A 19,847-nucleotide genomic window follows, 5' to 3' on the forward strand; every position below is an offset into this window, starting at 1 on the left:
TTTTCTTACTATTTATGCACACCCACACTTTGTCACAAACACACACCCTTGAGTGTGTTATGCAAGAGGCAAGAACACGCTGCATGTTATTAACCATGTGTGTCAAACAAATGTCTTTCAGAAAACAAACATAAAACACAAACACGTCATATTCACATATTTTAGTGATTCGTCATCGGTTAACAAAACCAACATAAGAGACAAAAAGTGCTTTTTCTTAGAAACTAAACACAGACGGAACACGAGGAGGGAACAAGAGGACTGAGGTGAATTTTTCCTGAGAAACTGTCACATTAAACTCACAGGGTTTCTCGTCAGAGCCTGTGAGTCAGGACACTGGGATGGTGAAAACAGATAATGTAAGATAAAGACTGCTGTCCTGGCCCACACAACAGATGCTCAGTGCTCAATGACTGAAATGGACGAACCCACATTTGTGTCCGTCTGAGCGGTGCAGTGCAAAAACACAACGCTCAAACCTCAATGATGTCACAGCCTTAAATTCAAGTATATCTAATACACATATGTAGTTACTATTTACCCACTAACTGGTGTGTCATCAAGAAACGTTCTTGGTGTATTAATAGACTGAGCCATCATATTTAAAATCACACTTTAAAGGTATACCATGCAGGAACTGTTACTGTTTGTGAACAGTATTACCAGCTGCAGATTCACTCTCATTTTGGAATGTGCTTTGTCTGCTTTGCATGTCGCCTCTCTATATTTGCATTTTTTGGCACTGTGTGCGCAACAGACCCTTCGCTAAGCCCCGCCCCTTTGTCATGGTCCAACATGCTGTCAGAGTAAACATGGCACAACATTTAGCTCCAAATCCACAACACCAGCCTGAAAATGAAGGAAATGTGACACAATGCAGCACAGCTGTGTTGTTGTCGGACCCTGGCCTGAGCCGGCTCGATGCTCTGCTATGATTGGCCAGTCTGCATCCAGGGGCGGGATTAGCGAAGGGTCAATTTTCGTAGCTTCATCTTGGATGTGTGCTGCTTACGGTCTGGCACCTTGTCTCTACCTTTTTATGAAGTCCTGACCTGACCTGAACACTGTGCCATCAAACGTCCCAAACACAGCAAAATATGATGGAAATAATAAAATACAGGCAGAGGGCAGAATCTCTGCAAATAAATACACCAGCACACACTTCTCACTGATCATAAGTAATGAATGACAGGGATTACTTTTGTATGAGTCCTGCATAGTACACCCTTAACAGTCCATACCAGTGTTTTGCATGTTTTAATCCAGTTATTAAAAATTATTTGCCCTTTAAATCACTGCAGACAGTGTCCTGTAGGCCGACAAAAACATTTCCTTTAATGGAAAATATTTCCTATGTTTCTATCTTAAAGGAGCAGTGTGTGAGATTTAGGGGAATTATAGTGGCGTCTAGCAGTGAGGAGTGCAGATTGCAACCAGCTCAAACTTCTCCTGGTTAGAATTCCTTCAGTGTTCATTGTTGAGGAGGTTTTCACTGGGAGCAGAATTATCCACAGAGGTCTCTTCTTCTCCAAAACAGACCGACCAGGTGACTTAAAAAATGTGAATGGACCTATCTGGAGCCAGTGTTTGGTTTGTCCGTTCTGGCGGAGGAGCAGCTCTGTGTAGATTAACGGCTCATTCTAAGGTAACAAAAACACAATGTTTCTAACTTTAATGTGATAATACACTAAAGAAAACATACTAATTATGATATTGTCCATTTCTGCCAATATATCCCCCTAAATCCTACACACTGGACCTTTCATTGACCGTTTGCTAAGCCCCTGCTCACTTGAAATTCTTTTGGAAATAACGGTTTGTTTGTTTCAGACAGAAGTGGACAAAAGCAGCTTTTTATTTTCAGCTGATGACAGTCAGCCTTGCTGGCTGATATAACAGCCGCTGCTGAAAATGATCATTTGTTATAGCTAACAAAGCTAACGTTAGTATCATGACTTAGTTGAAAATGCTGTCTCAGGACGACTTTTTAATGTTTGAAACTGAGCCAGTAATAGGCTCTTTAAACCAACATTGTCAGATATTGTCGAGGGCCAGCTTCACAAATAGCAAAAGAATTAAGGGATATGGATGTTTGAAATACAGATTGAATGGTAAAAACTGGTTTAGTCACTGTGGAGATATCAATGTCTTAAGTCAAGAAAACTGTCTTGCCCCCAAAAAGTACAACATCAATAAGGCTACAAACTAGTGCTGCTCCCTAATGGTCGACCGAACGTTAGTCGACCAGAAAGGTCATTAATCAGAAAGATTTCATTGGTCGCTTAGTTGCAGAAAAAAAAAGTGAAACTCTATTAGGAGCTGCACCTTGTCAAAATAAATCCAAACCTATATGACTGGACCATGTGTGACTTTACTTTGAAAGGACAGACACAGGAAGTGTCCTCTTCAGGTTAATTTCCAGGGCTGGTACCTGCGGTTATTCCACAGGCTAGTTAATAACATGTCGGGCAGGAAATCCAAAGTGTGGGATCATTTTGAGAAGGTGAAGGACGAACCCAAGGTGATATGTAAACTCATCTTCATTGGTCGACTACAAACATGACGTATCATCTGAAACATGGAAGTAGCTACATGTCCATTAGCCCACAGCGTCATTAACAGGCGGCTCGCTCAGTGTGTGACGTGCACTTGGAGATAAAATATAGGCCTATATTAATGAAGGTTCATTAGTACGGTTTGTATTTCTCTGTAATGTAGCACAGTGTTAACAATGTTACTGATACTATTCTTTCTCACACCTTCAACTCAAACCACCAAAATATTACTAACTCTACCTTTAACATTAGCAACTTAGCTAACACTCTCAGATGAGCAAGACAGTGGTTAGATTTATGCTTTAATTGTATTTGCATTTTCAATGAGTGGATTTTACTTTTAAAGAAAGTAATGACGAGTTAGTGTTGTAGGGAGTAAGCCAGTTGGCCATGCTAATGTTTGCAGCTTATGTTAGAGCAGATAAACACTCAGTTTGATCCATTCCTTTCACACTTTTGCTCTGGTGATTTTGTAAATTAGTCAGAATCCTTATATACTTCATATATCTCTCTAGCTGCAGCCATGCCCACCTCTGCTGTGCATAGTTATGGTAGTTAAGCTACGAGCTGTTTGGGGCGGGGGCTTTAGCAAACAGTCAATTAACCATTTTTAATAAACTGTTAATCAAGCTTTTTTCCTGACTCTACCAAATATGTTCAAACCCCATGTTTGGGCCCTGAACTCTGAAACAGCCTGTGTCCTGCACAGCTGTTAGACCGGCCCGCTGCGTCCACTGCTTGTGTGCTCACAGGTGACGCTCACACCATCCTGGACGTGAGGTCAGACAAACGCAGCAAAGGAAAGTCAGTCTCTTCACTGGAAGTCTTCCTCTGGTTTCCGAGGGCCGACCTGTGCGTGTTAAACTCCAATCACCTGGTGTCTGAGCGCCTCAGGTTGCCTGTTTGTCCGGGTGGCTCTTTAGCTTGTGGAATTTAACACTGTCCAGCTTCTCGAACCTCTTCTCACAGAACTCACAGGTGAAGTTGTAGTGCGCCTCCGGAGTGTGCTTCTTCATGTGCCAGTTCAGGGACGCACGCTGGCGACACTGGTAGCCACAGATTTCACATCTGACAGATGATGTGGGTGAGAAGAGGAGGAGGAGGGAACAGGAGAGAAAAGAGAGGAGTGACAATCATGTAGATGATTATGGACTGTGTTCTATTTATGATTTTATTATCTTCCAGATTCCAGAGTCCAGTAAACCTAAATTTTCAGATAAATCCCAAAATGTCACAGTGTCACCTGCTTAGTGGGGATGTCACAAGAACAGATACTCCCGTACCAACTCAATGTCATATTCCTGAAAACATGACAGAACTCTTTCTTCTCCTGACGAGGCGCCACAAACGCCTACAAGTGTTCTAGTCTGGGGTTAAATGCCAAAGAAAGAAGAAGAACGCCTACTAGCACGAAGAACAACCAAGCCACCAGGAAGAGCGCCAAGCCTGAAGCCAGTTTTACATAGTGGCTAAAAGTGGAATTACATCGTCCGGGTCTGTCACGTGATGCCACTGGGCCCAAAAGGACTTTCCCCCATACACTTACATTGTGACAGAGATGTGTCTGTGAATCAGTGATTACATTTTTTTGAACTTCACAACCCCTGTGAAAGGATTGTTTTTACTATCAGGATTTGATCCACTCGGTCTGTTAACACTTGGAAAGTCTTGAAGAGCTGTACAATTAAATTATTTTAACCCTATTTAAGATAGCAAAGTGCTAAACTAGGAATTAACCAGCAGAAGTTAGCTGCTTGGTCACACTCAGCCACCTAGCACGCTTTTTATGGGCCCTGTACACGTATTTTATAATTCTGCGTTGAATCGATGCCGTAGCTACGGTGTAGGCTCCATGTTGACGTAGAGCTTACAACAGCGACAGACAGGAGGTCTGCGTCACCGCAATGCGTAGTTTCAATTCTGGGGAGGTGCATGTCCCCAGAATTGAAACTACGCGTTGCGGTGACGCAGACCTCCTGTCTGTTTCTGTAAGCTGAAACCATTTCCCTCAGTGGAAACAAAGCTTTGATTTACTTTAATTTCACAGATAAGAAACAATAAATTGTGAAGACAATAAAGCCTCCACTAAAATAGCATTTTAAGTCTTGTGTGTGATTTATCCTGGCTTCATATGAGCAGAGGAAATCTCTGCTAGCTGCTAGGCTAATTTATACAATGTAAAATGCCATAGGCTTGTGCTAATAACGTTAGCATGTTGTCAGGGCTGCCAACTCTCACGCATTGGCCCGTGAGACACACATATTTGATTGGCTTCACACGCTCTCACGCCACACCCCCGATTTATCACGCTGAAGCGTCCGTCTGAGCCAAAACAAAAAAAGTCCCTGTTTCAATGCGCAATACACGTCCCGACCGCTACATTGGATGTTGGTGGCACTGTGGCCCAATTGACACCGGGATTGCACTCAGAAGAAGAAGAAGAAGAGGAAGAAGAAGACTGATTTCCCCCGCTCTTTTCAGGTATGTATGTTAAGTGTTTGTGCTCTTAAACTTTAAGTAACGTTTGCATATTTGTTTTTTGTGTGTTGTAAGATCATTTAAAGGCATTTCGAGAGCTTTGTACATATTATTTTGAGGTTTCAATGCAGCTGTAAAAGTATACTGTAGGTTGATGCCTAATTACTTTTGTCTGTTTTATCTATACAAAACCATTCCTCTATGCTGCTTTATAATTGTATATTAATTACTGTATATATAGTAGTATATACAAATTAGAATAATTTGTTATGCATGTATAAAGCATCATATACAGTAGGTGCGTACATTTTGTTTTAGACAAAATTAATTATCAACCTTTACTCATCTTTCAAAAGGAATGTGAATCTGTTCATGAGGCTTGCCACCATTGCAAAGCTGGTCCTGGTGTTACCCCACTCCAATGCAGATGCAGAGAGAGAGACTAAAACCTGGAACAGCCTGGCTCTGGATGGAACCCTGTCATCAATAATGACAATAAAGATGGCTGGCCTGGAGTCCTGCTTCATGTGGGAGCCCTCCCCAGAAATCATCAAGGCCTCAAAAAAGGCCACAAGCAAGTACAAGAAAGCACACAGATCTTAAGGACTTTGACAGTAGCCTCCCTATTTTGGGAATTGTTTGTATAAATGGTTAAACTTTTTTTTTTTTTTTTTTTTTTTTAATTTATTAAATGTTTCTTGCATGATGTTGCATATCTGTTTACTATTTGATGACTTTATTTTTATACAGAATCCCAAAGTAAACATGCACAAATTTGAGCCATGCTGTGTCTTGTGTCTTACTGTTGGGTCAATTGGTTCAATTGGTACACTCTGAGTTAGGCTAATACATTGAGAAAAGACTGATGTATGGAAAATGGTATATTTAAAAACAAACAAACAAAAAAAAAAAAACATTTTTGCTGTATGGTAATGATGCTGAATGGGCCATACAAAAAATTGCAGTGTATGTGGCAAAATTTCAGTTGGCCCCACCAAATCTCACTCCAAGGTTTTTGAAAAGTTGGCAGCCCTGTGTTGTATTTGTTTGGAAAACGTGTTTAGTATAAGACAGTTGTTTTGTCAGTGAACCTTGTGAACTGTAATGGAGCCAAACTGTGTAACGTTACCTTTGTTAAATGTTGCTGTTGTCCCTGGCTTCATATGAGAAGAGGAAAAGAACGCTAGCTGCTAGGCTAATTTATACAATGTAAAATGCCATAGACTTGTGCTAATAATGTTAGCATGTTGTATTTGTGGGGACAATGTGTCCAGATAAAGACAAGTGTTTGTCTGTGAATGCTGCGAGTTATAGTGAAGCTGATTTGTGTACTTGTGTTTGAAACTCTCTCTATTAAGCCATGTTTAATGTGTGTTTAATGTGTGTTTAATGTGTGTTTTGAATCAACTAAACTTTACAGCACTTAACAGAAACTTCTGCCGCCGACTAGTGTTCTGGAGGTGTAACTGCAGAGTGACACAGACACACCACCACAGAAGTAAAAATGCTCCCAACGGCATAGGCGACGTGCATAGGGTCTACGCACAACCATAAATCCCCTTTACCTTTTATAGGAGTGACTTGGCTATGGCGTAGGGTACGGCGTCAATACGGCACAGACATATAAATCCTGTGTTACATGTACAAGTGCTGACCAACAACAACAATGGAGGAGAAATATGTAAATATACTGTAGGCTCCATATTAATTCCTCGCCCATAAAATCTCAAAACTCACACAGACTGGTCCTTTGTGTCTGAGGCAGATCATCAGGGATTATAATAAAAATTCAATTTAAATGTTTTTAATAAAGGAGTGTATGTTTATGTACGTGGGATTTATTGTTTTGTTTTTGTTTTTTACCATGGCATCAAATTAGGCATAAGAATCTGGGAATTTCGCTGGTATTGGTATCAACCACTAAATTTCTGGTACCGTGACACGCCTACTGCTCAGAGGAAAATGTGAAAAGATAAAATGTGTTTCCAGCTGTAGTAACTTACTGCAGTGGAGTTTCTCCCGTGTGTGTTCGCCTGTGAACCTCCAGGTGATTCTTACGCTTAAACGATTTCCCGCACGTCTCACAGATGAAATCTCTGACCCCTGTAAAAAGACTCTGTTACATTTGGAGGTTTATGAAAATGAGATTCTGACATGTGCGTCTTTGTGAGCCCACCTGAATGAATGATCATATGGCGGTGCAGGTGGTTCGACAGGTAGAACTTTTTCCCGCAGCCTGGATGGGGGCAAACCTTCGTCCTCCCTTTCCTGTGAACCAGGTTGACGTGATTCTGCAGAGAGAAGAGAGTGAACCAAAGAGCGAAACAAACTGAAGCTGAAATGTAAAGTATGAATGATGAGTTTTACCTGGAAGCTGCTGATGGCGACATAGACTTGACTGCAGCCCTCGTAGGGACAGTGGAACATCTTGAGCATCCCGTCTGCCTCGATGACTGGGCCTCGCCGGTTCCTCTTTGACCTGACGCTGCAACAACAGACAGGACAGTAACTGGAGTTGGACTGCCATCTCTGCTGCTACTAGACTTGTCTGAATGTCACCTGCTCTCGAATTCACCATGTAGAGTATGTGGACCACTCACCTGCTGAGACCTCGCTGCAGCTCTCTGTCACTACTCAGCTCCAAAGCATCAACAGCGGGCTGCAGCAGCTGCTTGTCGCTCAAACCTGCACAGAAATGGTTCAAAACTGATCACACAATGAGTCATGCGAGTATTAGCTGAATCAAAATATTCACCCTCCTGAGCTGAGGACTGGGTACTTGAGGACATTTAGCCATGTGCGGTGCGGTGAGTAGGCTGTGTCTGCACACCATTTGACAGTTATGTAACGGCTAGGGCCGGGAAAGCTGTTTAAAGAGGGTGTAATCTATCAGCTAGCAGCGGCAACCACATAATTGTCTGCTGGAAAAACAAATAACAATGTCGGCCTACAGGGCGAAAGCCATGGTAGTCTTCCTAGTTGACAAATATTTGCCAGCATGGACGGCAAAATGCACGGGGATAGGGATGGTCATGGTGACGTAAATGTGTTAAGCAGAGCACCAGCACACTGAAATGGAGCGGACCCACTATGAGCACCATCGTGCAACTTGTCAATCACAGGGAGCCACACCCTGAAGCATACCTGTGTTTTATTGTATATTTGACTCTGAATGGGACCATAGTTTTCAAACTGAACATCGTGCAGATCGAGACCATAAACTCATTAGGGTAAAGTTACTGAGGTAATAAAGCAGTCCCTCCAGGATGTTGTGATCGTATCAATTAACACAAAATCAGCCAGTCCCTGTGAAGTCTGCATGACCTTGCAATTTGACCATTTAAAATGGGTAAAATCTCATTTCACGTTGGAGCTGCTTGCAGTGCACTGATCAGCTCAGTCCCTCTCTCTCCCTCAATTCAATTTCACATATCACAAGTTGCCTCAGAGGGATTTACATCATACAACATCCCTCTGTCCCTGGACCCTCTCTGTTTATAATGAGACTACTGCTGCGGGACCGGCGCTCTGTGCCTGGGACAGAGTCACACACAAAGTGACAGGGCTAACTGTTTGATGTTAGCATCAAACGGCTAACATCACCGTTTCGGTGTTGGTGTAAGATCAACAGCTCGATGTCAGATGTCAACTGCTGCTGCAAGGTTTCAGCCCGAGTGGCAAAATATGACGAGCATGGATGACATCACGCTGTGCTGTGTTAGCTCATGCTAACCAGGCAGGAGGACGGCAACTCATGAAGACAGTCCTTTGGCGCTGCATACCAACAGCTTGCAAAATCCTGGAGGGACTAATAAATCAAGTGAGTAGTAGGGTCATCTTCTCATAGACTTCGGCCCAATCCCAATACCCCTCCTTGTCCACTACCCCTAGCTCTTGCCCACTACCCCTTGGCCCTCGAAATGAAGCAACGAGGGGTAGGGGTTGAAATCTTTCCCTAGGAATTGGGACACCACTCACTACGTCACCGCGTTGGTTACGTTTACGCATATGTCACTATTTTAAACAGGAAGCTGCGAGCCATCTACATTTCCAACCGGCATCTACAGTGGAGTCTCATTCATCCTACCAATCACGTTTGCTGCATTCATCATGCTTCGTTTGATGAACGACAGACGACAGGGGACTTCTGCTAGCTAGCTAACCAGCTAACATTACGAGGCAGCATTGTTATACTAGCCTGCGTGTTAACGTAATGTGAAAAGTCTGACAATTTTGCAGATCAGGACAGATGACAGACACCAGATAGTGCGAGCTAGCTAGCTAGCTAACAAACAACCTGACGACGGTAACGTTAGCTATGTATGAACGTTTTTTCCCTGTCTCTTGCTCGGTGGTAGCCATGGCGACATCTACCCCTTGCTGGCAAGTCAGCATCTGAAATCCCTCGCTCCGTAGGGCTAGTTACTACCCCTCATTATGCCCCCTATCCCTACACGCAAAAAGGAACTGGGACACCACTACCCCTCGTGGGAATGCGCAAATGTAGGGGTAGGGCCAAGGGGGGGTATTGGGACAGGCCCTTCGACATAATCAGACTTATTTTAGAAACCAGTGGAGCCACCTCCTACTGGCAATTAGAAAGAATGCAGGTTGAAGGCACTTGCGCATTGGCTTTGCTTTTCAGACCAGAAGATAAACCCCTGCTTTTATCGTACTAGTTAAGTCTGTAAGGGAGCCAAGAGGGAGCCAGTTCATAACTCTATGCACACTGATGATGATATGACACATGCTGGTTCTAATTATGTTCAGGAAAGGATATGGAACATATGGCAACTGGTAATTTATAGCATCAGACTTTGATTGTTTATAAAGGAGTGTCTTTGACTCCTAAACATCCTAAACACATTGGTTCCCTCTTTACTGAGGTGCATATCAGTATCTCCTGCTTATAACAAAATATCTTTTGATTTCATCCACATTATACAGCTTACAGAGCCAACATTATGCATATTACATAAAATTATGGATTTCTACAGACTCTTTAAAAACTTTAACTTTGTGGTTCACCTACAAAATGTTGCTGAAGCAGATGCACAGCTCAAAGCAGCTCTGCACACATTTAGTGGCATGGCTGTGGGGTCATTTGGATTGACGCAGAGCTTGTTGATGCCAACTTTGACTTTAACATCAGGGTGCAGAACACACACAATATGCTGGTTATACTCTTATCACTGCTGAGATCAAATGTTAGGATATTTGCTTAAAACAAACACACAGCTATTCATCTCCATGTACTTGTACGTGACTCTTCCATAATAGTAAGCAAATGAATGATCATGTTTCATGTCTGAAAAGGAGTAGGAGGAAGTGAATACCTAAAATATTATCTAACTAGTCCATACCCATGGAGTGCACAGTTGCCCACGTACAGTTTCACATGGTGTGTGTTTGGGATACAGGTCATAGGAAGTTGCAGATTAAATAGTCAACTGAACCCATTAAGAAGAGCAATGTATTCAGAGTGTTTGTGAAGTTGACAGTACGATTGCTGGGCTACAGCTGATGTCCGTTTGAGGTGGATACATATATCAACACGCGTGCGCAGTAACTCGTGGAGTGAATGCATACAATTCAATTAAAAGCACTGTGATTATGTACAGCATACCATACCATGACTTAGTCATACCAAAAATTAGAAAAAACACCAACATTGGTCCACAGGGGGAGCCACAGCCATCGGTCACATTTTAGCCATTTTGAAGCATTTTTCTGTTGTTATAGCGCCACCCAGTTGCCAATTAGAGTTAAATTTCTCCAGTCACCTTGAGACGTCCTGTTCTACATATCTACCAAGTTTAGTAAAAATCCATATGGCGGTTAGGCCTAGATAAGAAATGAGCTCTCTAGCGCCCCCATTTTGTTTGATGGGGTCAATAATGGAGGGGTCCCCTCAGATTATGTGTGGTCATATGCCTACAAAGTTGCGTGGTGATGGGTGAAACCCTTGAGATGTTATACACCTTTATGTGATGAGCCACGCCCTCCACAATATTCATTGCCTTATAGAAGCTCAGTTTTAGTAAGTTTTCCAACTTTTGCCAAGAGGGAACTTTAGATATTGGTCCCTAGATTATGTTCACCCAGTTTCATGCAGATCGCTCAAACTTCCTAGGAAGAGATCCATTTGAAGTGTTTTTCAAAAAATTCAAAATGGCGGAAAATCTATATAAGCGGAAGTTATGGGTTCTTGAGGCAAATGTGTTCCTCATGAGGAGAGGCATCTCTGTGCAAAGTTTCATGTCTCTACGACATACGGGGCATGAGATATTTGACATTTCAATCGGTTGCTATAGCGCCCCCCTTTGGCCAATTGATGTAATATTGCTTCATTGGCATCCTCCTATGACCCTCTACCACTGTGCCAAATTTCACATGGATTGACCAAGTCAGTCGGAGAAAAACGTGGAACACACACACACACACACACACACACACACAGAGTGTTCATCATTATATAGTAAGATCCTTCAGTTGCCAATGGAAAACGACTTTTTAACTTCCCCCATAAAGATTTTTAATTGTTTCAAACTACAATAGATTTAGGTCTACTGATACTTTTGTGCTCATGCTATAGTTTTAAACTTCTGTAGCTCCAGTGCTGTGTGCAAAACCTTAACGTACAGCCCTGCTGTGCATCTTATTATTTTCATTTACATGTTGTGCAGCTGTGCATTTCAATCAATTATCCACCCTGCAACTCAAACTGCTGCTGACCTGTCATGGAGTCTTCATCCTCCGCTGTTCTGAGTTTTGAGTCAGATGTGCAAACCTGGTTGTAGGTGACCCCCCCGATGACAGTGCAGGTGACTTCCTCCACGTTTCCGCCGCCCATGTTGAGCTGGATGCCTTCTGACGCCAGAGCCTCATAGCTGGGGCCAGTGATGATGATTAACTAGGGAATAAAAAACAATTGGTAGCTTTTGATAAAAGATACAGAACACTCCTTGATGTACAGATTTCTTTCCCTTAGAACGAGCAGTTTATGTCTGCATAGGAGCAGGTCCTCGTTTATGGAGATTGCCATGTTGTACTGCCATGTTTCTACAGTAGCCTAGAACGGGGTTTGGTTTGGCCCAGCAGCTCATCTCTGACATGCCAAACAGTGTCACAGAAACACTGATTTGTAACGTGTAACTGCTTTATTCAGTTTTGATCACCAGGTCTGTCTGTTTTGAGGAGGAAGAGACCTCTGCGGATAATTCGGCTCCCCGTAAAAACCTCCTGAACAAAGAACACTGAAGAAATTGTAACATGGAGAAGTTTCAGCTGGTTGCCATCTGCAGTCCTCACTGCTTGATGCCACTAAATCCTCCTAAATCTTACACACTGGACCTTTAAACATCCCTGGCAGGCACTTCTTCACCTACCTGTGAGCCTTCCAAAGCGGTCCTCTGGTCAGGAATCTCACAGCTGGTCACCACCGTCTGCAGAGTCTGCGGGTCAAACAGCTCGCTCTGCTCTTGCACCTGCATGGGCGGCGGGACCGACAGCTCCGGCTGAGCTCCCAGTCCGACTGAGTGGCTCAAGCTCTGCGACAGCACCGAGTCCTCATCCGTCTTCTCCAGTTTATCAGTTAATGATGCCGTCACTGTAACACACTCGTATCCGTGCGGTACAGTCCTGATCTCTTCTTCTCTGTCTCCTTCTCCGTCTCTGCCTTGCCGCAGGTCCTCAGCCTCCTCCTCTGAGGGGATGGAGTGAAATGCTGCAGCGGGGGAGCCTTGCTGTCGCTCCATGACCATCTCCATCTCCCACACAGGCTGTCCTGTCAGTGGAGCATCCTTGGAGGTCTCTACACTGGGCTGGTGGTCGACAGCTGCAGCATGTTCTATCGGACTCACAGTTGTATGCTGTACCTCAGAAACATCCACATTTTCTCCCACATCTACAGAAAAACAGATAAATAAAAAGAGCATTCAGGATTTACCTGCTACTGTTAAACATTTAGTCATTGTGTCAACTCAAAGAATAAACCTAATCTGCACCTTTGAACTGTTTGTGAGCCTCCTTTCTTCTCTTCCTGCTCACTGCACCTTTTGTCACAGCCACGTCTGTTTTCCCTGCACTCTGTTCATCGCCCTCTCCGTTCACTCCTTCCTCATGTTCAGAGTCACTCGTCTCCTTCGGTGGTGATGAAAGGTATTGCACAAATGAGTGATCAGAGTCACACTGCCAGATAGCAGCAGTGGAGAAGTTGGGCTGCGGCTCCAGGGCTCTGAGCTGGGGCTCGTGAGGGCAGGAGCGGGAATGCTCCTGGTACCAACACACCAGGCTCTGGAGGCTGGACACACGCTCCTTCCTGCCTGAGAAACAACACAAGTCAGCCGAAAGGAGAAATAAAGAAGAGGATTCCAAGAGAATTTTGTGAAATTTAAATGTTGGTGAGAATACATCCAGAGAACTTAACATTACATCAGAACTGGAATCCAGTTTATTACCATGTAGGATTTCACATACAAGAAATTTGCTTTGGTGTATCGCTGCGTGACATTAATACAGTAAAAGAAAATGAAAATATATTGCAAAAATCAAGGAACACAAATATAGAATAGGAGAAACTTTTTTTAATATTTTTTAAAATACTGTAAAAAATATTCACAATATATCTGAATTAAAATGAGGAAAGAAAAGAGTCAGTGCAACATTTTTTTTGTGAAAAAGAAAAAGCAAATGTACACAATATTGTTTCCTATAGAAGCCGTTCGAATCCAGCTCACGGCCCTTTGCTGCATGTCAGTCCCCACTCTCTCTCTGTCTCCCCATTTCACTGTCTGTCCTGTCACTAAAGGCAAAAAGCCCACAAAAATAATCTTTAAAAGAAAATAATTAAAAGTTACTAAGTTTGTGCTGCTACTAACGCAGTTTTTTCATTATCTAGTAATATGTTAATTGTTTTGTCAGAAAGTGATGAAAAATCCATGTCACCATTTTCTAAAGCTCAAAATTATGTCCAAAACCAAAGATATTCAATTTTATTTTTGTCACATGAAATAAAGAAAAGCAGGAAAACCTCAGATTTTACGCTGAAACTGAAAAATGTTCTGCTTGAAAAATTGCTTACATGAAAAAGCAGTTAATTTATTTTCTGTCAATCACCTTATCACTTAATCGACAAACAGTTTCAGCTCTAATAAAATCAAGGCTGAAGATTTTTCTCTTTGCTGCTGCCTTTTATTAAATCAGATATTTATTAATTTCTTACACTGCACTGTAACTTTTGTATTTTATACCTGTGTTAGTATTTTTTTAGCTTGTTTTTGTTTTCTATTCCCTGGCTCTATTATTACTTTTGGCTGTTATGCCTTTATTAGACAGCACAGATTAAGCATGGAGAGGTGGATAAGGGATGACATGCAGTCAGTGCGGTAAGGACGATGCCTTTGCATGAGGGCAGCCCAGTGGCTCAGTGGCTAGAGTGGGCACGCCACGTGCAAAGGCACCTTTAATTACATTTTGAATTGCATATAAATGTGGGGGTTTTTTGCACTTTGTTGTGATGTGTTTGATGTTTTATGTAGCGCACTTTGAATTGACTTGCTGCTGAAATGTGCTGCATAAATAAACTTGTCTTGCCTCGATTCAAAATTTTCACATTTAGGTTAAAAAGGATGAGATTTTAAATCTTAGTTTAAGTCAGAGAACTTTGAAATTGGTGCACAAAAACATCAGAAAGCAGGATATGACATCGAAAATACCACAGAGAAGGACCCCCGCTTAATTTGTGTTTGTTGGGCATGGGGCCACTGGCAAGGTGTTCTTTATTTTTCCACACTGAAGACAGCAACCCTACGTAACTGATTTGGGAAATAACCCTGTCTATCTATCAGTGGCACCACTCACCTTTTTTCTGTTTCACTGAGACTTCTGGAGCAATCTTCTTCCTGTAATGCAGCAGAGGTGGAAGAAATACTCAGATCTTTCACTAAAGTAAAAGCAGAAATACCACAGTCAAGAAATACTCTGTTACAGGTGAGAGACATGGATTTAAATTTGTCTTTAGAGTTCAGAGTTTAGAGTAGAAAAATAAATCCAAGCACTAACTACGCAGAATGTCCCATTTCAGAATAATTAGAAAAATCAATGTGTTACTGAATTATGATTATTGATGCATTCATGTGTTCATCAATTAAATGTTGCAGGTGATAAAAGTAGGGTTGATCTGAATAAATGTACATCTGTCATTTGTATATGGTATTATCATAATTGGTATTACTAATTTGAAACTGCAAAATAACTGGAAATAATGTTTTCAAATAAATGTGGTGCAGTAAAAAGTATATCCACTGAGATGTATGAAGTAGAAGTGTAAAGCAGAAAATAGAAATACTCAAGTCAGTGGTGTATGGTAGGTAGGACGGGCCTCGGTGCACATTATTATGATGGGCCCTTGCGCAAGATTTTGCATCTACACTAGTTACGACTTGACATTGGACAACATCAACATTCATGTTACGCAGCACTCCATAGTGCAAATCTGTATATGACCAAAAAACAAACATGATGGCATATATGACAGCTGGCCCCACTTTCTTAATTTAACATGAGTTCTTTTTTGAGTTTATTTCTTAGGTGGCAATCTGAATGAGTTACATGAGGCTGTTCTGTGGCCAACATGCCGTTGAAGGGCCGACTACTGCTCTGTATTGACTTCCTGTTACATTTACAGTTGATTTTAAGCTCCTCCTTGTATACAAAGCCCTACATGAGGCCAAGCTACATCATTAACTCCCTTGTTAACTATTTGCCTCCAAGAACACTGCGATCATCTGCTGCTGGTTTATTGGAGGTTCCAAAAAACAGCTGGAACAAGATCTGGGATGCAGCCTTTGTCAGTGACGCCTCAAAGCTATGGAACACACTTCCTACAGATATCAGGGAAGCTAGCTCGCTAAATATCTTTTTTTTTTATTTTTTAAATATCTGTTCACTTTAGCCTTTAACTCGTTCTGACTTTCCTGATACAGGTCTGAAACTCTTTCTTTTTACTCTTCATGCTGCTGCAATGCTTTTAAAATCTTACTGGATTTTATGATTTGTAGTTTCACAACTCTGTGATTTTATGAATCAGTTAATCCATATTGTTTTAAATGTAATAAAGTTTATTAATACTATGTTTTTTCTTGATCATGTAGAAGAGGAGTGCAATTTTGTTTGGATTGCTTCTGACTATACTATCAAAAAAAGCAAAGCAAAGAAAAATCATGTCGTAGATGAGTTCCTCTTTGAACACAGGTGTAGCTCCAAGGTGGCGATCAGAATCATCTGCAAGCCCCCCATCCCATCACACGGGCCCCACTGCAGACACATGCCTGCACTGTCTGTATTTACGCCCCTGCTGACTGGTTAGATAAAGCAAGATGAAACACAAACTCAGTGAAGCTAAAAAATGGCTACAAAGCAAATAATACTGACTGACAGATCAGAGAGGAAAATATCATAGCAGACTGTTTCCATTAAGACGCGCACGGTGTGTTTGGGTAACGTTAGCTTGAATAAAATACTCACCCGCAGTACTTCTGCTGGTACTTCTCTCCATAGGTGGAGTTGAGCAGGATCAGGTACTCTGCCAGCCCAGCATCACTCAGGCTGGTCCTCCTGCGGAGCTCACTCCACAGCTTGTGCGACTCTCCCAGGTACACCCTCCTCACGTCGTACTTCTTCCGGGATTCAAGTCGCCTCTGTGCTCGGTCGGTGTCCGTGAGCCTGGGTCGTCCCCTGCAGCGCCTCAAAACACCTTTCTCTGGGTCCCCGGCTCGGTCAGCGTCCAGGGGAACGTCCAACTTCGCCAGGTTATGCGCCATCTTGGCCACAACAGCTGTGTTGTGATTACCCGGCATCCCGGAAGTTGTCAGACTTAACAGGAAGTACTAATACAGATGCATTTTCTGAATCGTTTTCCGAACCAGTTGTTTTTAAATTATGCTAAACACAGTCGTAACCCACATGAGTGCATGTCTGTCTAAAAATAAAAAGAAATGTCCGATGTTTGCACGCCGTGAACCGCGGCGGAACGGTCGGGCAAACAACGCGGTTTTCACACGGACCGCAGCAGCACGAACACCAGAGTGCAACATGTAAACAGACGCGGGAAACTTCAGCGTTAATGTCACTGTCTAACGACATAACGTTAGAAAAAGTGGATCAGTCATGACAGACATTTTAACACTCGTGTTCAGGACTTTTATGTCACAGACGGAAGTGAAGAAGGAGCTCACCGTCACTCCTCCGTCACCGTTAACCTGCAGCACGCTGCTGGTCGGAGACACCAGCATCAGCCGCTCCGTGCTGCTGATGGCGGCCGTGACAGCTGCCTCAGAGGTGGGCATGAGAGTCATGTTCTTCACCCAGACACAAATCCAGAGCCTCCCGGTGTGTCTGCAGAAGTGTGTCCCCTGCCTGAGCACAGAGAGTCTAAAGGTACACATCGCTTTCCTCTCAAACTGTGTGCTTGTGACATATAAAGTTGTAATAAATGGATTGTTTTTTGTTAATTAATCATTTATTAATGCTTTAAAGATGAGTAAACCAGTTCTGAGACCAAGCTTTGGGTTGCCAGGTTGTGAAAAATCTCTCACGTACAACCAGGGGCGGAGCACCACATTCTGAGCCCTGTGCACAAGCAGTTTCTGTGGGCCCCCTGCCCTGACTCTCTTGATCCATGTCTCCCTCATGCACCTTTAGATTTTATTTATGTATTTATTTATTAATAACAAGGTCAGTGTGCCTCCTCACCCTTTTCCTGTCTTTCTTTTCTTTTTTTGGAACCCTAATTTTTGGGGAAAGACGCGACAGTGTACGTTGGTGCTCCAGCAGCATAAGCAGTCATGTACTTGGCTCAAGTTATGTTTAGAAACGAATCCTTAGAGAGCAAAAAAAATACAAAGAATACAATTGCAAACAAAACTAAACTTTTCATGCCATGCCCCCCCCCCCCAGATTGACAATTAATTGTTGACAACTAACTGATAGATTTGTGTACAATCAATTTATTTATTAACTGTTTAACATTTAAAACTGAGGACAGAAAATAAATAGCAGCTATTTTCATAATCAATTAATTGTGTTGGCCATTTTCTTTTCTTGTCTTTTTTTAACAACTATTTTAATTTGTAAAAGCAGGATAAGTTTATTTACGTATATCTATGCATCACTGCATTTTTCCTTTTAACGTAACATTACTACTCAAGAAGTCAAGAAAAAAAATCACAAGGGGAAAAATGGACAAACAAAACAAAACAAAAAAACACACACATAAAAGAAAAATATGTAAGTGAAATAAATAACCAAAGAAAACATTTGGGTGGGGGCGGGGGGACCCATCAGAGAGTTAAACATTGATATGTGATGGAGTAAATGGGATAAACTCACAGGTTACAGAGGCACCATCATACCACAGGTCAAGTTAGAAGGGACAGATTATACGTGTATTAAACAGGACAGATGGAGTGTCGACCATTTTTCAAGCAAACATGCCAAACAGTCTCTGACTCCAGCTTCTTAAATGTGAAACTTGTGCCTTGTCTGAATATGTTTGAGCTTTAGACTAATGGTCGGACAGAAAACATGGTGTGTATTGGGCTCTGAGAAACTGTGATGGGCATTTTTTTTTGCTATTTCAAGGACTAAAAAAATCTAATTTCTGAGCAGCTACCTTTATTCATCCAGCTTCTGTCTGTCAGTTCATTATATTTTCTTTTTTTTTTTTTTGTAAAGAAAATCAAGTTTTCGTATCCCAAGACATTGGAGGAGCTGCTGCAGCAGGTTGCCAGTCTTCACGAGTCCACCAACACATCTCCCACCCCTCCCTCACTGATCATAGTCGACCGGCTGGAGGGCTACCTGTGTGGTCCTGGAGGAGGCAGCCACAGTGGACTTCACCCAGGACTGTCCCGCGCTGCACACCTGTCTGCGCTGCTGTGCGACAGCGCTGCCTTCCTCACGCAGCTCCTGAAACAGCGCTGCTCCAGCTTGGCCCCCTGTCGCGTCATCGCATCTTTCCAGTCAGAGGTCGACTCTGGGCAAGCCGGCAGGGAGGCCTCTGCCACGGATCCAATCCTCGATGTTCTTGATCGCTACTTCCAGGTGCGCTGTACTCTGGACCGAGACAGGAGCTATGAAGCTGCTGCAGCTGGACTGCAGGAGGTGTGGAACATTTACCTTTCTGGGACCGGCATCACAGAGGCCTCTGGTACCAAAGGCTGTGAGGACAGACTGGCTGTAGCTCAGGAGTGGCAGCTGTTAATTTCCCCTGATGGTTCAATGGAGTTTAAGTTGGTTTGAAAGTGTCTGTGTCAAAGACTGTAGCAGCGGGAGAGAAACTGAATGTTGATTTGTTCACTTTTTGTTCAGAGAAAAAGCTCATTTTTTAGCAGTCAGGTATTTGCAGTGATAATGCTCTGCAGCATGATAGGCCTTTTTACTTCACTGTTTATGTTGAGCACATCATTCACACATGAGCAGACAGCATGATGTCATCTGCTGCTCACCTCTCAGATATCAGCTAACTGAACCACAGTGGCTGTAGATATACAACATTTAATGAGTTGAAATTTTTAATGACACAAACTTTTGTAAAACACATGAATAAATCTTACACAATGAAAACATTTATAAAGACATCAAGGAATGTTTTAAAATAAACAGTTGTTACCAACATTTTTGGCTCAGGACCCCTTAAAACTGGGCAAAGTCTACCTGCGACCAAAGCACAGAAAAAATAAACATATTTTATAGCATATTCGTTTTTCTGTTTTCATCTCTCCTTAATCATCTTGTGACCTCTCAGGTTGAAAA

At 42.5% G+C, this 19,847-nt stretch overlaps 2 protein-coding genes across 2 annotated transcripts; one reads left to right on the forward strand and one right to left on the reverse strand.

Moving 5' to 3' along the window:
- Positions 1-146: 146 nt before the first annotated feature.
- znf653 (zinc finger protein 653) lies at positions 147-17,030 on the reverse strand. Its single transcript, XM_033644412.2, has 10 exons — positions 16,560-17,030; positions 14,895-14,935; positions 13,040-13,357; positions 12,422-12,939; positions 11,769-11,946; positions 7,634-7,718; positions 7,401-7,518; positions 7,210-7,324; positions 7,037-7,136; positions 147-3,623 (listed from the first exon to the last, which is right to left on the reverse strand). Exons 1-10 carry the CDS (start codon positions 16,889-16,891, stop codon positions 3,446-3,448), a joined length of 1,983 nt encoding a protein of 660 aa, XP_033500303.2. The 5' UTR covers positions 16,892-17,030; the 3' UTR covers positions 147-3,445.
- Positions 17,031-17,092: 62 nt separating this feature from the next.
- Positions 17,093-19,789, forward strand: swsap1 (SWIM-type zinc finger 7 associated protein 1). The gene is made up of 2 exons (XM_033644417.2): positions 17,093-17,471; positions 18,768-19,789. Exons 1-2 carry the CDS (start codon positions 17,202-17,204, stop codon positions 19,332-19,334), a joined length of 837 nt encoding a protein of 278 aa, XP_033500308.1. The 5' UTR covers positions 17,093-17,201; the 3' UTR covers positions 19,335-19,789.
- Positions 19,790-19,847: the final 58 nt, after the last annotated feature.

Source organism: Epinephelus lanceolatus, chromosome 18 (genome assembly GCF_041903045.1).
Source record: "Epinephelus lanceolatus isolate andai-2023 chromosome 18, ASM4190304v1, whole genome shotgun sequence".
NCBI classification, from domain to species: Eukaryota; Metazoa; Chordata; class Actinopteri; order Perciformes; family Serranidae; genus Epinephelus; species Epinephelus lanceolatus.